This window comes from Pseudonaja textilis, chromosome 1 (assembly GCF_049901715.1).
Source record: "Pseudonaja textilis isolate UNSWEBS1 chromosome 1, rPseTex1.2, whole genome shotgun sequence".
NCBI lineage: Eukaryota > Metazoa > Chordata > Lepidosauria > Squamata > Elapidae > Pseudonaja > Pseudonaja textilis.
Genome location: NC_141990.1, coordinates 305,941,572 through 305,960,332, shown reverse-complemented (window position 1 = coordinate 305,960,332; position 18,761 = coordinate 305,941,572). Strand labels below are relative to the sequence as shown.

The window sequence follows — 18,761 nt, the reverse complement described above, 5'->3', positions numbered from 1 at the left end:
CTGAATTAATCATGTATAAGCAGATGATGAGTGACATGGGATTAACTGTAAATTATCCTATAATTGTACATGAAGATAATCAGGCAGCAATTCAAATAGCCACAAATATTGCAGTAAAAACTAGGAGCAAGCATACAGATTTAAGGTACTTAAACGTTAGACAATCTGTAAAAAGTAATCTGATACAGCTGGAGTACTGTATGTCGGAGGACAATATAGCTGATAACTTTACTAAAGCCCAAGGTGCCATTAAGCACCAAGAGAGTTGTGTAAAGTATGGTTTTAGATTGTAAGGATATTATATATTTATATCACCCAAAAGGGGAGAATGTTGGGTATAACAATGATACACCAACTAAGTTTGGGTGAATAAATATATAAACCAAGGTTTGGGTGTTTGTAACTTGTAGCTTTAAGCACCAAACTGCTTGTAATTAACTAATTAAGGGTGTGGTTACAAACGGCAATAAAAGGCAGTAAGAGAAACGTAATCTCTCTGCTTGATCTCTGCTTGATTTCTGCTTGCTACTGTTTGTTTGCTACTGTTTGCTACAACTGTTTGAATACCTGAACGAAAGGACTATTTCATTGATGTGCTGATATCCTGTGAATACTCAGCGTTGTCTTCAAAAGGAAAGGTATCAGAGGAGAAGATATCTTTACAAGCAGATAAGGATATAGAACTGACTAGTGAATGGACTAAGTTACTGAATGGATATATTTGTGAATGACATATGGACTGATTGACAATGTTTAAACTCTAATTGGATTAAACAACTATTTAAACTACAAAAACAGTGTTTGTCATCAGTGTGTGTAAACTCTAGGGCCCTTCCTCTCTCATTTGGCTGCCTGGCTTGACTGCTGCTGCACATTCTGTTTTGGGGGTTTGTCCCCAAACACTAACAAAATGCATCATGAAACAGTGCAGATAAGGACTGATAAAGGATAGATTGGTATTTTCTTTATAAAAAAGAAACAAAATGTCTTCCTATAGGGAAAAATAGAAACATTATTGAATAATAACATTGTTCCAAATACTTTCATAGCTTTCTGTAGGCTTTCTAAGTGTTGTTTTATATTGGGTAACATTCACATTATTTATGAAATGGTGTGGTCTCAAGGAGGTTTCTGCCATTCCACACATTCTTGAGAATTTTTATATTATTTATATTTAAAACAATTATGCTTCTAGGAAATTTCAGTTGTGTGCATTAAAAAAGCAGATTTTTGTTGTTTTAATAAATTATGCAATTCCTGTTTTTTACATATTTCTCTTATGATAGTTAAATGCATAAAACTAATCAGGCAACAAAACTACCCTGTCTCTCTCCATATGCAGCTACATACTGCTTGACTTACAACAAGTCACTTAATAGCCATTCAACATTGACCTCCCCCCCAAAAACTACTTATGACCGAATTCTGGAGTTTAGATAGTTACATGTGCGCATGCGCGCGTGGATACGCACACACACACACACACACACACATATACACACAATCATATGACCCCACATTTTGGGTAGCTTGATAACTAGCTCTCCTTTACAGCCTTTTGCAATGATTTATAAATTTTTTTAGCTGATTCCCTACCTTTTTAGCCAGTTTCCAGCAAAAAAAAAAAAACCACCCATAGGAGTGCATTGATTTGCTTAACAGTTGCTGTGGTCACTTAAAAACTGCAATGTTTGCTTAACAAGCGCTGCAAAAAGTCATACAATTGATAAATCTAGACTGGACTGCTTGAGCAGGGAGTTAGACTAGAAAGCCTCCAAGGTCCCTCCCAACTCTTTATTTTTCTGCATGTTAGTGCCATAAAAGCTAGAAATCTGTTCCTTAAAAAAAAGAGAGAAAAATAAAGGAAGTGAATTGGTTAGTCAATAGTAAATTATTTTCAGTTTTAATGTAGACGTGTTACAAACGGAAAGATCACAATCTGTAATCTAACATTTGTCAGTTTTCTCATCTACTCTTCTGTTGTGCTTATTTATCTGTTCCACATGCTCATAACACTTGTTAATTTTAAAACTATTAATTAAATATTTGGAAAGCTCTGTGTGAGGCAGTATCACTCAGATTAATGAGCTGTTGGTTTTTTTTGCTTGTTTGTTTTATTTTCTTGTTTTAGGAAAATGGAGTCCTTTTGCTCTCCAACAGTCTAAGTATCTGTGAACATCCAAGAATAGAAAACCTGCAAAAACAATCCCAAAGTAAAGAAGATTTTGAGGAGTCAATCAGATATGGTAATGTTTAATATGTTGCTGTATGGATTTAAACATAGATATAATAATTATTTTAAATAAATAAATAAATGCATCCAAGATTCGGTATAGATTCTGTTAATTACTGTATTTTTTGCTCCACAAGACACAATCGCACCCAAAAAAAGTGGGTAGAAATGTCTGTGTGTTGGTGCCAGTCCTTTGGTGAATAGCCAGGCCGCAGAGGCAGGGTCCTTTTATGGTGCTGAATCCCGCCTCTTCTGTCTTTGTCATTGCCCGCCTCTTCTGTCTCTTTTCCACACTGCAGGAGTCAATAGGCAGAGCTGGCACATGATAGGACACTTATCGGTGGTCCTCTCAGGCTCTGCCTGATTTTTTTTCTTGTTTTCCTCTTCTAAACGTAGGTGTATCATATGGTGAGGTGTGTCTTATGGAGTGAAAAATATGGTAGTACAACTGGTATGCAGATTTTAATAATGGTGGAGTACCCAGCGGTGCATTATTTATACCAGTGGTTCTTAACCTGGGCGATATCACACACCCCCGGGGCAATTTCATTTTTCAGGGGGGGCGATGGAATGAAAAGGGGCGACGCGGGGGTGAAGGAACAGATGGGGGGGGCGATATGGGGGCAATGGAGTGAGAAGTTTTGGGGACAGTTTTGAGACTTTTTTCGTACAGTGAACCGCTGTATATCTGTCATACAAAAACATCAGATCACTCGCTATTAGTGGATTGAACTGTGTTTTAAAATGTTCCTCCAGCTAGCTTCAGTACAGAACGCCGTACATATATGAATATGCATCACTCATCTTCATGCGTATTGCACAGCAGCCTCTATCACTCTACCCATACAGTGGTGCGCCATTGGCCAGAATGGGCAGTGATGGAGGGGTGAGCGCTTCTTTCAAAACATCACATGCTGAGTAGCTGTCCCCTGTGATGTCAACGTAACTGTTGAAACTAGGTTTATTGACGTCCACGTGTGTTTCATAGTGTTCCAGTGCAGTCGAAAATTTAATTTGCAGTTAGTGCCTTTCAGTTCGAAGACCTCTCAACATGGCCAAGAAGAGGAAGTATCGCCAATATTCGACAGAATACCTAAAATTGGGATTCATTCCATCTCCTTCCAATGTACAGCTTCCGTTTTGTCTTCTTTGTGAGAAAACATTTTCAAATGAAGCGATGGAGCCTTCCCGACTGAAAGACCATTTGGTAAGAATTCATTTGGATAAAGGCGACAACCTGGTATCGTTTTTCCAATCCTTAAAGGCCAAGTTTGAGGGTCGCAGCACTGTTGAGAAGTTATTTGGAAAATCGTCACTCAACGCCGACAAGGGGCTCATTTGTTCCTATGAAGTATCTTTGTTGATAGCAAAATGTGGCAAACCTCACACTATCAGAGAAATGCTGATTTTACCAGCAGTGAAATAGATTGTTGCCACCATGTTGGGGCCCAGTGCAAGCACTGTCACGTAATCGATTCCTTTGAGCAATAACACCGTATCAAAAAGAATTGATGAAATGGCTGCTGATGTGGAAGAAAAGCTTATTGACACCTTGAAAAGCACAGAATTCGTGATGCAGATTGATGAGTCAACGTATTGTGAAAATGAAGCCTTGTTATTGGCTTATGTCCATTTCATCAATGGAAATGAAGAGATCAGGGAAGAACTGTTATTTGCTTGAAATTTATCCACCAACACAAAAGGTTCTTCGATATTTAAAAAGGTTGAAAAGTTTTCTAATGAGAAAAACATCCCTTTGACAAACGTCGTGGCATGTGCAACCAACGGAGCTGTATCCATGGTTGGACAATATCGTGGATTTCAAGCTCATCTAAAATCGGTTGTACCTGGAGTTATGATTGTCCATTGTGTCGTTCATAGACAGTGCTTTGTTTGGCCATTTGCACGAGCCTATACGTTACATCATTAACGCTGTGAAGAAAATTAAGTCGAATGCCTTGAACAACCGACTTTTTCACAAGCTTTGTGAAGAAAATGATGAGGAGTTTGAACGTCTCCTTTTGCACACTGAAGTAAGGTGGCTTTCAAAAGGAAAGTGTTTGCGGCCATTCCACAAACTTTTTGACACAGTTGTCGAATTTCTTGAATCCATTGATCCAAGTCTAAGCAGTTCTCTTAAACTTCGACGTCTGGATGTAGCTTATCTCGCTAATGTTTTTGACAAGCTGAATGAAGTGAACGTAAAGCTGCAAGGGGATAAAATCAATTTTCTTAAGGCCAAAGGAGTAATCTGCTCATTTATTTCCAAATTGAACCTCCTTGCAAGCAATATGAGTTGCCAGGAACTGTATCAGTTCCCAAACCTTGGTAATGAATGTCAACTCCAAGCAGAAGATTTGGATGTTTTTTGCTGCCACTTGAAGATATGGAAACCAGATTCTATGATCTGATAAATCTGGAAGTGCCCACTTGGGTGCTAAATCCTTTCACAGCAGACTTTGCGCAACCTCATCCCAAACTGCAAGAGCCACTGACAGATCTGAAATACGACTGTGAAGCCCAATCACATTTTCAGAGTTACGGCTACGAAGCTTTTTGGGTGAAAATGAGGAACATTTACCCAATATTGTGGGAGGAAGTTAAGTTGCTTCTTTTAGCCTTTCCTTCCACTTACTTAGTGGAGAGGGGCTTCAGTGCCATCCAACAGATCCTTTCTAAGTCAAGGAACATATTGAAGATAACTGAGTGCGGCGATTTAAGAATGAGATTAACAAAAATGGTTCCAGACATTAAGAAATTGGCATCAGCTCACCAAGCACAAGGCAGCCATTGATGTTCTTTTTTTGCTTTTTGTGTACATATATTTTCTTCGTTAATAATTGTCTCAGCTCTTATCATTGTATTTGCTTGCAATGGATTTCACATTCCAGTTTGAGTTTTAGGCTTCGTTTTCGAATTCTTGTTGTGCTCTGTAAAACATTTTGTGTGTCTCTTTGTATTGTACTTTTTTAGCGTGCATTCCAGTTCGATATTATATTTTGGTTTCTCGGTTTTATGGTTTCAATTTTTTTTATTGTGCTCTTCCTGTAAACTTTTTGTGTAGATATATATTTTTCTTCAGTTTAGACATTACATTTGTCGCTCTGATTTTTGTTGCTTTCCTTCTGTAACAAATTTTTTTGTGTCTTTTTAACCCTTTTTACATGGGCATGAATATATATTTTCCTCAAATCTTAATTTAGTTTCAGAGTTTTCATCTTGAAATTCTTAGTTCTTACATTGCGGTTTGTTCTTATGCCCTTTTTATATTTCTTTTGGCATCTTAAAATTCACTTGTAATTAAATCATTAAATGTTACTGTTTTGGGGGGCATTTCATTTTCTTGCAATTGAATTTTGTTTTCAGTGGTCATTGCATTTAAGTGTCTTGAATAAATAAAATAATAATGAAATACATCTATCGCGAAGTTTGGGAGTAAAGTGATGGGTGGCATCGGAATTTTTCACACAGTTGAGATATGGGAAAAAGATGAAATAAATTATTTGCATCGATATGTCCTGATGACAATTTTAAAGAAAACAAAAAACGTGTTTGCATAAATTGAAGAATTATTTCCCTGTGTTGTGATTGAGAGGTTATGTTGGGGGAGGGGGGGGCGATGATAACTTCTTCAATGGCTCAGGGGGGCGATTCTTTCCAAAAGGTTAAGAACCGCTGGTTTACACTGTCCGGAGTTGTGCAAAATAAAGATGGGGTATGAATCTAATAACAAATGAATCGTATAGGAAAAGTCCAGTTGATCATGCCACAGATATCTATACCACACAGTGGCAACCTAGATGCATGTTAGAAGTTACAGAACCAATGGGCAATACCCTTTTCCCAGTGTGGTTTCTTAGAAATTAGTACTGAGAGCATGGCACCTTGTACTTCGGGAGATCGTAAGCCATCAGTACAAGGAGTCTTGGCTTAATTATGGAAATTTCTGTTGCTAAGCAATGTGTCACTGTTAGGGACATCATCTCAAGCCTTCCTGTTCCTGTTATTAAGCTAATCACCAGGATCATTAAGTGAGGACCACACATGATCAGAACTTCCAATTTACTGCTGGCTTCTCCATTTGACTATGTTTATGGGAAGCTGGGAGGGAAAGTCCCACATTCATGCAATCACAGGATGCTGTGATGGTCAGAAAACTGGACCAGTTATTGAGCATCTGGATCATATGACTGCAGGGGCACTGCAATGACTGGAACTTTGAAGATTAGTCATGGTTACCACTTGTTCAGTGTCATTGCTAGTTCAAATGGTTGCTGAATGAGTAGTTGTTAACCAAGGATTTCCTGTATAGCAGCCATTGATCCTCCCTGAACAGTTCAATCAGCTTTTAGTACCGTCCAAATTGGTTGCCATTAATATGACTGCTGGAATGAATCTCATAGCTTAACTATGTAAAATTAGTATTTTTTCTGTGAGTCCTGAATCTCCCTGCATTTAGTTTCAGTGAATGACCTCAACTTCTAACATAGGAAAACAGGATTTAGCAAGTTGTGTACATATTTATGGCCTATGTCTTCCAACTGACTGTTTTTTTGAAAGTCTATATTGACTTATGCCCAAGTTAGAAAAGTAAGTTACAGTGGTGGTTCTGGAAAATGTTGAATAGCTTACCATTTCACATATTAATAATGCTAAAATATATGTTAACATTTTGATTGAAGTTAGAAGTAGGAAGCTTTTTAAACACCTTTTTATTATGTAGTTTGATTTGTTTCATTTCACTTGTTTGAAACTTTCCATTAGAATTCCAATGGATTGAGTTTATAAATAAGAGCTTTTATTCATTTCTCAGGGAAACTTATAATTGCCAAAGTCTTTCTTGGGCATAGTGCCGGAGCCCATGATATAGATACAGTCACCCCAGCCAACTATCCTGGGATCAATAGTGTATACAAACCTCGCAGATCATCTCAAAACAGCCCTTATACATCCACCAACGGGATTATGGAACCAGACAAAGTCAAATGTGAGTTAGTGACTCCAGGTGAAGTTCCATCTCTACAGCTTCTTCAAGATGTTTTGGTATTGAAAATTAATAATAAGCATGATTGATTGATTTGTGCAGGTATGCAAAGACTTAGAAATTGTTCTTATTTTTAAGTTGGAGAACTTGGCAGTGGAATCAACATTGTACAATAATTTCTAGGACTTTTCTGTTCTTTCCGAATTAGATAAGTGTCCCTCAGCTTACCCATTTCTACACCTTGTGGTTAAAGATTTATTATTAAAAGAATATGAAGACAACACTGCATATTTCCAAAAGCTTTGAAAAGATAAACTTCTCTTCCTCCCTAAGAAGGAAGTACAGTGTGAACGTGAACAACCACCAGGTGGCAATCTAATCAAACATATGCCTAATAAATTCAAACAGACCCCAAAAGGCATTTACAGTATATTTTCAGCCCGGTCTTCAGTATCCTGAAATTTGGTTACAGTTACTTTAGTCAGGATAAACAGTCCTAAGAGTGGCCTACTCTTGGCTGCATTTAAGAAAATAGACAGAACCAGGCTATAAATATGGAAATAGTTCACCAAGATTTTTTTCAAGTACTGCTTCTGTTATGACAGAACAATTTCAAATATCTTCAGTGAGCATTGAAAAGACCTTGGGAATCCTAGATACTGAAACTTTAGAAGCATTTTTATATGGTGAGTTTCAAAATTTTGAAACAACTTCTAAAGCTCAGCATGCATCTCGAGGCACTGTTTCCTTATTGTACCTGTATGCATCCTGAGGCACTCTGTTAGTTTTCTTAAGTCTTAAGTCTTTTCTTAATTTTACCTGTAAGGCATTAATTACTATGTATTTTATAATTTTATAAAACTTTATATATATTAATATTACATTATGTATGTATGTATAATGTAATAGATAATATGTAATATTACAGTCTCCTAGTTTGTTGCCTGGGGTCTTAACCACTAGACCAAACCGGCTCTAATAATCAATGACATACAGGTAATATATAAACTTATTGTTGTGGAGAAAATAGGAAGAAGAAAAAGCATTACATATGTTCTCTGCCTTGTGCAGTGCATAAAAGTAATAAAAGTGGGATATTAAAATGAAATAAATAAGTTATATCTCCCAGTGAGAAGTTTTTATCTAGGGATACTTTGAATTTTATTAAAAATACCCCCGTTAACCTCTTCTAAGTTACATTGTCTGTATAAAAGTAAAAATAAACAATATTGTGTCTTTTTCCTTAGCTTCCGAATCATGTTCTTCTGTGGAATGCAAGAATTGTGACTGTAGCCTCCGACAGTGTGAATGGTTTGTGTTTGATCATGAGCTTGTTTTGCCAGAGTACGTCATTGAATTTGAATACATCACACAGGTATGGAATGTCTATTAGCTATCCATTCCCTAATTATGATTTCATTTATAGAATTAATTAGATTATGAATATGCATTGATATGTAATCAAATGAAATAGAGAATTTTCTTCTAGAGACCCTCATCTTAATACTGGATACGATCTCTTTAATAAAAAATATATTTTCCAGGGTACAGGCAGATGGTAGATTATTCAATTATAAGTATCTGGAACCTGGTGATTGCAGTGGGAAAATGAATAACAAAAACAAAGAGAAACTAGAACTTTAAAAATCAAGAGTGCAAGATTGTTGGACTAGATGCTCCCTTGGTTTAGCTCAGCAAGGCTTTTACTAGTTTTTTTTTCTGGAATACCCATAGATTATGGACTATCAACTGTTACAATTTGCGATTAGTTTTGTTAATTGTCTTTTGGCAGAAAAGAATAAGAATGTTGATAATGGGTTAAATTAAAAACGCTGATTTAACTACAGTAGGTTCAAGTGTTGTTCCATGTTAGCATGTTTCATAAAACCAAAGCCAGTTTTAAATATGGATATTTCTTCCTGAACATCACTATACCTACCATGGTAAAGCAGAAAGATGGAGATAAATAATAAAGAAACAGATAAATGTAACTTGTGCACCTATAACCATGATCAAGAGTAGGCAGGGTTCTTCAACTCTGAAGCTAAAATCTACTTCAAGCCATCATTTCTGACTCTGTTAAAGGAGATAATCTTTAATTGTGATATTAGCACCAGCATTCTTCTAAATTGAAATTAAAGATGAAAGAGATGGGAGCATATTAACAAATTAATAAAGTTCATTGCATTTGCATTATAGACCTAATTTGATTACTGAAAAAACTTGTATATTGTGTAAAAATGTAGCCACTGGATTCACATCATCTGATAAAGTTTCTTGATATTGGTAGAGGAGTAGTTTGTAATCTAAAATTTGGAATTCTAGAGTTAATCCTGCAGTACTATTTCTGAAATAACTGAAAATTATAGTATAGTGATACCTTTCTAAACTGTGCACTGAGACAGACTAATTTATTGTAAGAGGAACTGAATCTTAATTTGACAAATTACAGTATTATACTTTAAAAATCAAATGTTTATAATGGAATACCATTCTGTTGACTATAGTCTACTTTCCAAGGGTATGTCCCGAGTGAGAAAATATGTACATGTCATGCAGATATATAATTACATACATGTTATTAGATTAATAATCCGTGCATTCTGTGGTAAAAGACTGCATGAACACACTTATAAGTGAATTTCTTTCAAGTACCATAAGACTATCTTTGATTTAGTTGTAAATATTTACAATTAGAAAAATTGTATAATTGTACTGATATCCCTTCATTCCAGGAAGGAGAAAGGAAATTCATTCTTTTGTCCCCTTGCTATAATCTGTTTTACATATGTATAGTAAAAGAAAATCCAAAATTGTTAATCATTTATGCTTGTTTATTTTGTTTTGTTCCTAGACTAAAGTGAAAACAATTCATTTTGAGTGTACATATATTGCTTCCACCAAATATTGTATTGAAATAATGTTTGTTGTGTGTGCTTTAATTATTGAGAAAGAAAAAAACTTTTATGGCCTTTTGGTTTATATGTGTGTGTATATGTATGTATGAATAAAAATTTCCTTCTCACCCTTATGGGTGTCTGTGTTTTCTATCACCATGGGACCCTGGGAGATTGACAGTTCTGTGCAGGATCTTGTTATTCCTAATACTGAACTCTTACAAACAGAGAGCTCTGATGTACAAGAAAAAATAAATAAAGACAAAAGGGCAGAAAACAATGAGAAAATAAGAATATAAAGAAATAACTTCCTATTTTCTTTAATAACAGTTATATTTATGTAAATTAATCTTTTTACTTTTTTTTCTAATCATCAAACCCATGCATAATTTCACTTTTTTCTGTTTCATGTAAAAGTCAATAAGGGGTTTTCAACCAGAATTAAACTTAGACATTGTCTTATCTCTTAATTAAAGCTGACAATTTGCCATCTCAGCAAATTCCATCCTCTTCATCAGCCATTCCTCCATTGTGGGTAAAATCAAATCTTTCTATCTTTGTGCAGATAATAGTCTCCCTAAAGTTATCATATACAAAAACAAAGTCTCATTTTTTTCCAACTGTTTATCTATTAGTCTCCCCCAAAATAAATCTGGCTTCAGTCGCATGTTAATCTTTAAAAACTTCAGCATTATTATATGTAATGGTGTCCACAATTTTCACGTCAACCAAGCATGTTAAAAAAAACCTTTTCTGATCTTTTATGCAGGTCAAAGTGGAGGCTTTATTCTCCTCACCCAGCAATATGATTGGGGAGGATGGAAGGCGAAATTCAGCAGGCTTTGTGTTTTCTCGGGATCTCCAGCATGATGATGAAGTGTTAAGCATGGAGCCAATAATTAAGCCCAAGCCCAAGATTATTTGCTTGGATGAAAAAACTGTGATGGCAATCTCAAAGGCAAATATTTATAGTCAGATTGTGGTAAGTAGCTTTTTTCATCTGCCTTGTTACAGAATGAAAATTAGATTCTGCCTTTCCCCACCGCTGAGTTGAAGTTTATCCAGTACCCTGAATTGGTAGAAAAGCATACAATATTGACATTAAATTTACTGCCTTTGTTGCTACTGGTTATATTGGCTGTATTGCTTCTGTTTCCAGTCACTGCCAAATGTTTATGCATTTTGGAAGGACTTTAGAAGGAATATGGAGAAAATGCTACTGTAAAAGTAGTACAACTAAGGACAAATTAAGTCTGTCTCATTGATGGACTGGGGATAAAATAAAGGACATTTGGAGATTTCACAGAATAAATATGCTCAGCTCATGTTTAGATAAAAGGGGGGAAACTATCACAAGAAAACAATCTAATAGATTAATTTCTTGCAATACTGCCTGTCTCTGCCAAGCCCAAAAGGTCTGGCAGAATAGGTATGTTTGGCTGCCTTCCAAGAAACAATGTTACCTAGTGGCACCTGAAGAGTATGATTTCTCTATTGCAGTGCCTTTCCCAGAGAACATCATTCTCCCTGAGGTTTGGATAACCCTGACCATTCTGTCTTCCACAAGGCCCTAAAGACCTGGTTCTTTCCCTAAGCATTGGACTAAATGGAATGAACTCATGTAGGGTGCAAAACCCTTGTTCAGTATATGTTTTGGCTGGTTTGTTGCCATCTATTATTTTTACTTCATTATTCTGTTTGTATGCTTTGAGAATACACTAGATAGCATTGTATTTTTAATTCCTGGTTTTATTTTTTCTTCAAATTGTAAATTGCCCACTCTTACAAATTAGACAGCCCTGCCAATCAAGCAAGGATTACAGTAACAGCAATAGCGGTATTTTTCAACGGCATGATATGGATTGTGTAGTTCTAGTCTAGCAAGAAAAATTATCAGGCTTTTTGGAAGTAAAATGAAAGTGGAGAACTCCCATCTTATGGACCACATCTTATACCATTGGCTACTATTCTCTGTATATTTTAGTAATGATTGGAGCTTCGATATCAGAAGTGAATCTAACAGAAAATATGGAGAAAGCTCCATGGAAAAGGAACAGGCTAGCTCATTCTACCCACATGAATGATTTGAAATAGGATGAATTACAAAATGTTTTCCCATTCTCAAGCTCAACAATAGATTCAAGTAAATCTGTCTTTGTACCTATATTATGTGATCTGGACTTTAATCCCAATAGTAGCTGCTTTGATTATTTAAATTGTAGGAGTAGAGTCTTTTAAAGAACTGAACACTTGTTGGGAAATTATGTTTCTTTCATGAATTGAATACTTCCAATTGAGATACAAGTCTTGACATTAAAATGTTAGTTTTGAAAATACATCAAGAAAACTGTTCCAAGAATGCATAAAATTTATTGAAATTATATTTTGGAAATGCACTACCTCTTTCAACATAAATCATTCAAATGTTGAAATTAAGGATAGCAATTTTTTTTGAACTATGATATCTAAATAATTTTAAGAGATGGCAGAGGTATTTAATGAATCATAATTCCTGCTTTCATTGTTGATAATCACTATGGCTGTGCAAATTTGAAAGGGAGGGGTTGTAAAGTACTTTTGAGCATTTGAAAAGGACGGCTTGTAAAGTACTTTGGTATGGGACGGGCAAACATGTTCCTGAAGCATTAATATAGATAGCTACATCCTCCAGAGCATAGCTGCCTTGAAGCCATCCTCTCCCTTCACTGTCTGCATTGCATGCACAGTTATGTCTTGCTTTAGGTTTTAATTACACACACATAATTGCTATAGCATTTGACAGTTTACTGAAGGTTGAAGAGCCAACAAACAAAGGTCATGTAAACAAAACACAGTTTCTGAAAAGGAAGTTTGCCTGAACAGTTTTATTTTCACATAGAAGAATAGTCAAAATCCAGCTCAAAATTCCAAGAACCAAGTTAGGTTTGTCAGAGGTAAGTTTCACAAGCAGAATAGTAATAGCAATAGCAATAGCACTTAGGCTTATATACCACTTTATAGTGCTTTACAGTCCTCTCTAAGTGGTGTACAGTGTCAGCATATTGCCCCAATAATTTGGGTCCCTCATTTTACTGACCTCAGAAGAATGGAAGGCTGAGTCAACCTTGAGCAGATGAGAATTGAACTGCTGGCAGTTGGCAGAATTAGCCTGCAATGCTGCATTCAAACACTGCGCTACCACGACTGAATCCATACAAGACCCAGAAATCAGATAGTTGCTTCAAATAAAAGAACATAGGTCAGGCTTGCCTCTTAATTCAGACTCTCCAGTTGTCTTTAATCAAGAAATTTACTCCCTTACTTAGCAAGAAGCATCATAGAATGTCTTTCTTCTGCTCTCCGCTGTGCTTATTGGGTGTGAATGCTTGGAGACCTTACACTGTCAATATCAGATTGCTCCAGCTGTTCATGTAGAACTTGTGTTTGATCAGCCTTACATGATTCTTGCCTTTGGGTTTCCTGACATTCCCAAGTTCAATTGGAACATCATCTTCAGGATCAGCATGAGCCTGTGACATGATAACTGATTTACTTCACTGTAGCTTTCTACATGTCCATGCATATACAAATATGTACTCCCGTAGGGAAATTTTAATAGTTGTTTTCAAACAACATGGCTCTGAAAGCTTTGCACAACACTCAGCTCTCACCCCTTAAATACTAAAAGATCAATAAGCAGTTCCTGTTTTCCTACTAATATAGGTTCTGAATCTACATGGAAACCGGCTTACCAAACTCCGAGATATCTCCAGACTCACTGGACTTCGCAAGCTTATTATCAGTTTTAATGAATTTACTTGTTTAGATGATGTTTATCACTTGGTAAGAAAAATACATTTTTTCCTAAAAAAAATTTACGGCTTGGGTAAATGCCTCTATATTCCGGAGGACAAAATTAGGGGTAGGAGTTTCAATAATTTGGGGGAGGTGAAATGGGGATTAAAAGATAATAGCAACACCAAGGAATACTTTTTGCTTATCTTTCCCCAAAATTCTTGTGTGAATAAAACAGCAACTTGATTCCATGTATTTGCAAGTGTATTTCTGATGAAGGAAAATTGATTTTGCTAAGTATGAGTCTGGAATATGCACCCAAATTGGAAGATGGATATTATGTTTGATTCAAGTATATTACTTGAACCAACCATATCCTTGTCCTAATTATCTATAATGTAACACACAAACTTAACCAAAATTTGCAATCTGATATTGACAGGTCTTTGTTTTAAGAACAAGCATTTGTTTCTATTGCCTTCATATGTTTTTAGCTGCAAGCCTAATATTGTAGGAGATCATTCTCCTGAAAGTTTCCGTTCCTTTTAATAGCTCTTGGTTTTCTATCAGTTTGTGGAAAAAGTGCAATATACGTGATCTTTGACTTAGAAACACAATTGGAACTGGAATTTCAGTTGTTGAGCAAAGTGGTTGTTAAGTGGCATGTCATGTGAGTGCTTCGCTCAATAACTGCAATTCCAGCATATATTATTCCCAGGCCTCAACTTCATCACAGCAAATAAAAATCATTTTAATACCCTTATCACTGTCACTAAATAAAACATAGCCTCTCTTCTCTCCATAGCTTAGATAAGAAAAACAAGGTCCAATTCATCTTGGTCAGAAAAGCTCAGTAAGGGTAACTTGATGTAACTCTTTCCTTTTAACCCTGGTTGAATAAACCTATCTTATAAATTTTCTCTGGTTTTTAAAAATATATTCTTTAACCCTCTCCCCCAAGAAATTTTAGAGGTAATTTGCTGCTCATTGATGTGGAAATCTTTAGTACTTTGGCAGACTTCTTTTGTACTAATAAGTAAAATTTATCCTTCTAAAAAAGTCCTTCCAAATCTTAGTAGAGCTGTTTCCTGATTTGATATCTGTTTATCACCTGTAGGGAATGAGTCATATATCAGATCCATTTGTATTATATTTAAATCCCCTTCAAATTAATTTCATAGATATCCATTGCAGGTTTTTATTGTTCATTAGAATGTGTCTGTCAACTGTGTCAACAACTTCATTAGAACATGCTCTGTCAATTTTATCAAGCATTTAATCTATTTTGTCCAAAAACTTGGCTGAAAGGTATTCAAAGGATTTCTGCCCCATTTTCTTTATCCTTTGGTCTCTGGTGTCCAACCTTTAAGAACTCCTTATCAAAAAGAAATGAGAGCTAACTCCATTTTTCTATGAGAAAATACCTTCTAAATAATTCAAAACTGTCATTCTTAATCCCTCTGACTCCTTAATCATTATTTCCAAAATCCATTCTTTTGCTGCATAATTCCCCCCCCCCCAAATTATATTTTAAATACATTGAAAATTAACTATATCTCCTTTGTTCAGGAGAGATTATGTTGGCTCGGATCCAGCATCTAGCAGCAATTCCCCTCATAAAAGCTGTCTTCCTAGCCAGCAAAAGTCAACAAGTTGTCAACTCACCATGGTGCTTATAGGGACTGTCAAGAATCCAGTAATTCTTGAAAGCAAGAGCCAGTCTGATGTAGTGATTAAAGCATCAGACTAGAAATTGGGAGATCATGAGTTCTAGTCCTGCAATAGGGATGAAGGCAGCTGAATGATCTTGGGCCAGTCATTCTCTACCCTAGAAGGGAGTCAATGGCAAAAAACTTCTAAAAAAATATTCCAAGAAATCTACAGGAAGTAGTCTAGGCAGTTATCAGCAATAAAAAGAAAATCTGACTTGAAGGCACCAACCCCCACTCCCAGCCCCACTCCCCAAATACAGTCTGTTCCATTATTGTTAGTAAATTTATTCCAATATCTACTTATAATCTACTTTCTTCTAATTTACACCCATTGTTTCTAAAATAACATGCCTTATATTTTATGACCATCCTTTACATACTTTTAAATAGAGTTCTTGGGTCTCTTGGCAGTTTTCTCAAGACTAAATATACTTCATTCCACACTATCCTCCAGTCTCTTAATTGAATATATAACTAGTTATGAATTGCTGATAAAGTAAAATAGCTAATTTACAAAATTGTTAGCCATTTGCATATGCCAATCATTTTACCATAGTCAGAAATACATTATATGCAGACAAATAGAGTTGGGCTAAAAGAAAGGCTAGCAACATTGGAAAGGAAAGAAAAGAATGGCTGAGGGAAGAGGTGACAGGAAGAGAGGGAAATAAAAGGTATGAAAGCTATTGTGATAAAAAAACATGAATTTTCCATTGTTTTTGAATACTTTATAGCCCAGCTTGGAATATTTTGATGCCAGCCATAACCATGTCATAACTCTTGAAGGCATTAGAGGATTAAACAAACTGAAGTATTTGGACTTAAGCTGGAATCAGCTGAAAAAGCCAGCTGAAGAAATTGGTGTCTTACGTAAACATACACCGATGTTGCTCAGCTTGGATATCAGGCATAATCCATGGCATAAGGTACGTTTCAATCAGCTGCAGTTGTTACTGCCTTACATGTAAGCCTGCTTTAATCAGTTTATTTATTGGATTTCATGTCCACTCAATTCCAAAAAGACTGAGTTGCTTACAATATTTTTAAAAATAATAATTTGAAGAAAAGTGACCATATAGACAAAACCACATAACACACACACACACACATTAAAATGACCAGGCTCCATAAGCTCTAACTTCAAGCCTGGGAAAAAAGCCAGGTCATAAGAAATGTCAGTAAAAATTGAAGCATTAGAGTCACATGTACCTCAGGGGTGGGAGGTACATGGTATCCAAAAGGATAGGGGCTGTAGATGTAAACAGTTGCTTCCTTGATGTGACAAGGTAACATATTCACATTGTCATGAATACAGTCATTTCTGGGTCTACTGCCGATTACTCCTTCTAGAAGAACAATTGTCTTAAAAAGTCTTATACAATTGGAAACATCCAATGCATGAACTTAAAGCAGAGGATTTGCACTTCACAATCAAGATAAAAAATAGCTCTTTAAAAGAAGTTTAAGTTAGTCCAACTTCTGGTGCTATCTGTTTCCATCATAAAATGCAGCTTTGAGCTGATTACAGGACACATGCAGCATGTGCCTTGTTGATATAATTTTAAGCTGCAAATTTTTCTCCTGTTTAAAATAATAAAATACTAAAATAGGTGTGTCAAGTCTGTAACAGTGAATGTTCCAGGTCCATGCATTTCTGAAGACAGAAGAATTTTAGAACTGGAATCTGAAATGAAAACAAATATTGGTATTAATAAGGGAAGACTGTTTGAAAGATTTTGGTGTAAGCAGGACCAGAGAGCAGTAGGGAGAGAAAAGGAAAGAGAAGCAAGCTGTGGAAGTAGCCTGAAAGCTGATGACTCCAGGCAGAGGTGATCATTGAATAGTTTGAAATTAGAGCACAGCATCCCATGCCTGTTTTTCTTCTCCCAAAGCCAGCCTCTGTGCGTCTGAGTGTGATTGGTCAGTTGAGAGCTCTGAGACACCTTGATGGAATTTTGATTACTGGGGAAGAGGCAGCAGCTGCTATTCAATATATAACAGACTCCAAAATCACCGAGGTTTGATGGTTCTTTGTTTCTTAAAATGATAATTGTACATTGCTTGCAACATTTTAGGCAAATTGAAATCTAGTTTTAAGTGTCACTGTTACTGCTATTTTTAAAAATGCAAGGTTTTTAATGACATCCTGGAAAACGTAATGTGCTTTGAGTTTTATGAACTGAAGTAGCACTTAACTGGCACATTTTTCTCAGTATTATTTGAAAGAAAATGTTTGAATTGCTCGTGGTATAATTCTCTAGCTGACTCAGAGTTATTGTACACTTCAACACTGTGTAATTGTTTTCTAGGAATATTATACTTTACGGACATCTAAGACATTTTGGAGTCAATTATTCACAAAATAATCCATTTCAGAAAATTATTCCCTTTTAGTGTCTGTGCATAGGGCCACCATTTGTAATCTCAAAACTGTGAGATACATAATTAGAAAGCAGCAAAAACCCTTTGAGATAAAGAGAGATTAGGTTTGTTGGTGGAGAATTTTATTATACCTCACAGATAGAATTAAAGGCAGAGTTAACGGTGTATGTAATAACTCTGCTTTAGTGCAAAAAATCCCACTGGAAATTACTAAATTGTATACTCTTGTAATTGAAATGTGCAGCATATGCTTTTATTTTAATGTACCATTTAATCTGATTGTCTTTATTCTCCAGATGTCTCTGATAGAGTATTCTCGGACAGATCAGGAGAAGCTGCACGTTCTTAGTGTCTTGCCGTATGCCAAAATCTTGAGTCAGATAAGCAATAACAAAGTGGATGTATTTCAGAACAACTGGCATTCTTGTGTAAGGAGTATGGAGGGGAAATGGGAACTCCACTACAGTGCTTCACTTTTGTTAATATTCCATTCTCTCCTACTTCTTTTTCCAAATTTCTATTAACTGGAATAATGTTACACTCACATGATTATCTTTTGGCAGGATGCCACATCTTTTGCTCTTGTGTTCACTTACTATATTTGCTCCTTTATTTGTAGTTTTACTTCTTTGTGTAATACACCTATGTCCCACACTTCTTCCCTCCCCAAAACTCCAGCAAAGCGCACATATGTTTCCATTTTTACTCTCATAATAGCCTTTTGAAGTAAATTAGGCTGAAAAAAAATTGACTAAGCCAGTCTTCCTCAGCCAATGCCC

General features: G+C 35.9%; 1 protein-coding gene across 1 annotated transcript in view; it reads left to right on the top strand.

The window, feature by feature from the left end:
• LRRC9 (leucine rich repeat containing 9) overlaps positions 1–18,761 on the top strand; it is a 71,371-nt gene that overhangs the window by 23,101 nt on the left and 29,509 nt on the right. Inside the window, exons 13-20 of the mRNA XM_087922334.1 lie at positions 2,132–2,246; positions 7,047–7,220; positions 8,465–8,592; positions 10,884–11,096; positions 13,817–13,936; positions 16,335–16,526; positions 17,493–17,618; positions 18,279–18,410. Of these exons, the coding sequence (XP_087778460.1) occupies positions 2,132–2,246; positions 7,047–7,220; positions 8,465–8,592; positions 10,884–11,096; positions 13,817–13,936; positions 16,335–16,526; positions 17,493–17,618; positions 18,279–18,410 (1,200 nt within the window). The remainder of the gene's footprint in view (positions 1–2,131; positions 2,247–7,046; positions 7,221–8,464; positions 8,593–10,883; positions 11,097–13,816; positions 13,937–16,334; positions 16,527–17,492; positions 17,619–18,278; positions 18,411–18,761) is intronic.